The 1,501-nt window shown below is 53.4% G+C and overlaps 1 protein-coding gene across 1 annotated transcript in view; it reads right to left on the bottom strand.

Annotated features, from left to right (window-relative positions):
• Positions 1-1,501, bottom strand: part of VOLCADRAFT_89032 (uncharacterized protein) — a gene marked incomplete at both ends in the record, with an annotated part of 36,384 nt that overhangs the window by 6,978 nt on the left and 27,905 nt on the right. The window contains one exon of the mRNA XM_002948633.1: positions 493-695. Within this exon, the coding sequence (XP_002948679.1) occupies positions 493-695 (203 nt within the window). The remainder of the gene's footprint in view (positions 1-492; positions 696-1,501) is intronic.

Below are 1,501 nucleotides of genomic sequence, written 5' to 3'. Positions count from 1 at the left end.
TAAATTCTGTTGCCGGTGGAGCAGGCAACCAGGAACAGCGTGACCACGGATCCCGTCGCCGTCGCCCTATCATCTCGCAATGCCATTAAGTGTTACAACTGCGGTAAACCTGGACATAAGGCGCGATTCTGTAAGTCGCCTGGTAACTCCGGGGCAAGTACATCGACCGCGCCAACCACCTCCAGAAATACGCCAGGCGCCAAGTGTGGTTATTGTGGCAAGGACAACCATACTGAGCAACAATGTTTCAAGAAGAAGCGCACGGAGAAGAAAATCTCCGAAGTGTACGGCAAAAGGATTACGTCTTTCTCGGCGCTCGAGGCGCCTGTCATTATCTCTGCACGCGTCGATACACCGCCTGTCGTCAAGAAGTCTGGCGTCGGAATTCATGAAGCCGTCGCTCCCGCGGATGGCGATGCCGACGACAGCTGGGTGCTGGATTCCGGTTCCCAGTACCACATGTCTCCCGATTCTACGTGCCTCTGGAACTACCAGAAGATCGACGGTGACATGTTCGTTGAGATCGCGGACGGTAGGCGACTTCGTGTAGTTGGTTTTGGGGATCTGCGCGTACTTAGTGATCAGGACGAGGTTTTGGAATTTACCGGAGTATTCCATGTCCCGGGATTCAAGCACCGCTTGTTGTCTGTCCGTGTCCTCGTTGAGAAAGGAGCGAGTGTGGAATTTTTGGGGATCTACGGAAGCTCCGAACGAGGACTCCCATATAGTCGGGAGAGTTGGAATTCGCGAGAAGGTTTCCTGCCAGCCCGTGCACTACCCGTTAGGGTTCGTCCACCTCTGCGGGCACCTAAGGCTGTTGTCAGGAGTAGCGACGGTACCTGGTCTCATAGCTTCCCTTATTCTCGGGGAGCTTACCGCCTGAAGGGTACTATGATTTTGCCTGAAAACCCCGCGCCAGTCAATGCGTTTTCATCCAGGTCTGTGTCTGATGCCTACCTTTGGCACTGCCGGCTCGGTCATCTGAGCTTTCGGAACCTGGCTCGTCTGGTTGACGGTGGTATGGTCACCGGGATCGATGTACCGGCGAAGGACTTTCGTGTAGAGGGTGAGTCGGTATGCAGCACATGCGTCGAGGCCAAATTGTCACGTTCGCCGTTCAGTTCTAGTGGAAATCGTGCAGATAATAAGTTGGCTTTGGTACATATGGATGTGTGTGGTCCGCTTCCTGTCACCTCCAGTGATGGCCATTCGTACATTGCTACGTTTTTGGACGATTTTTCACGTATGTCAGTTGTTTGCCTTCTGTCGCGAAAGGATCAGGTGGCGAGTTGTGTGAAGGAGATGCTGACTATGTTAGAAAATCAGTGCGGAGAGAAGACTAAGGTAGTTCGTACGGATAGGGGTCGGGAGTATCTTAACGCGGAGTTAGCGGCGTGGTACAAGGATAGGGGCATTATCAATCAGACCACCGCTCCATACACGCCACAGCAAAATGGGTCGGCAGAGCGTCTAAATCGCACGTTGATGGAGAAGGTGCGCG

The sequence above is a fragment of the Volvox carteri genome, assembly GCF_000143455.1.
Source record: "Volvox carteri f. nagariensis unplaced genomic scaffold VOLCAscaffold_11, whole genome shotgun sequence".
NCBI lineage: Eukaryota > Viridiplantae > Chlorophyta > Chlorophyceae > Chlamydomonadales > Volvocaceae > Volvox > Volvox carteri.
Note: the sequence above shows the minus strand (reverse complement) of the source record. Positions and strands in the feature narration are given on the sequence as shown.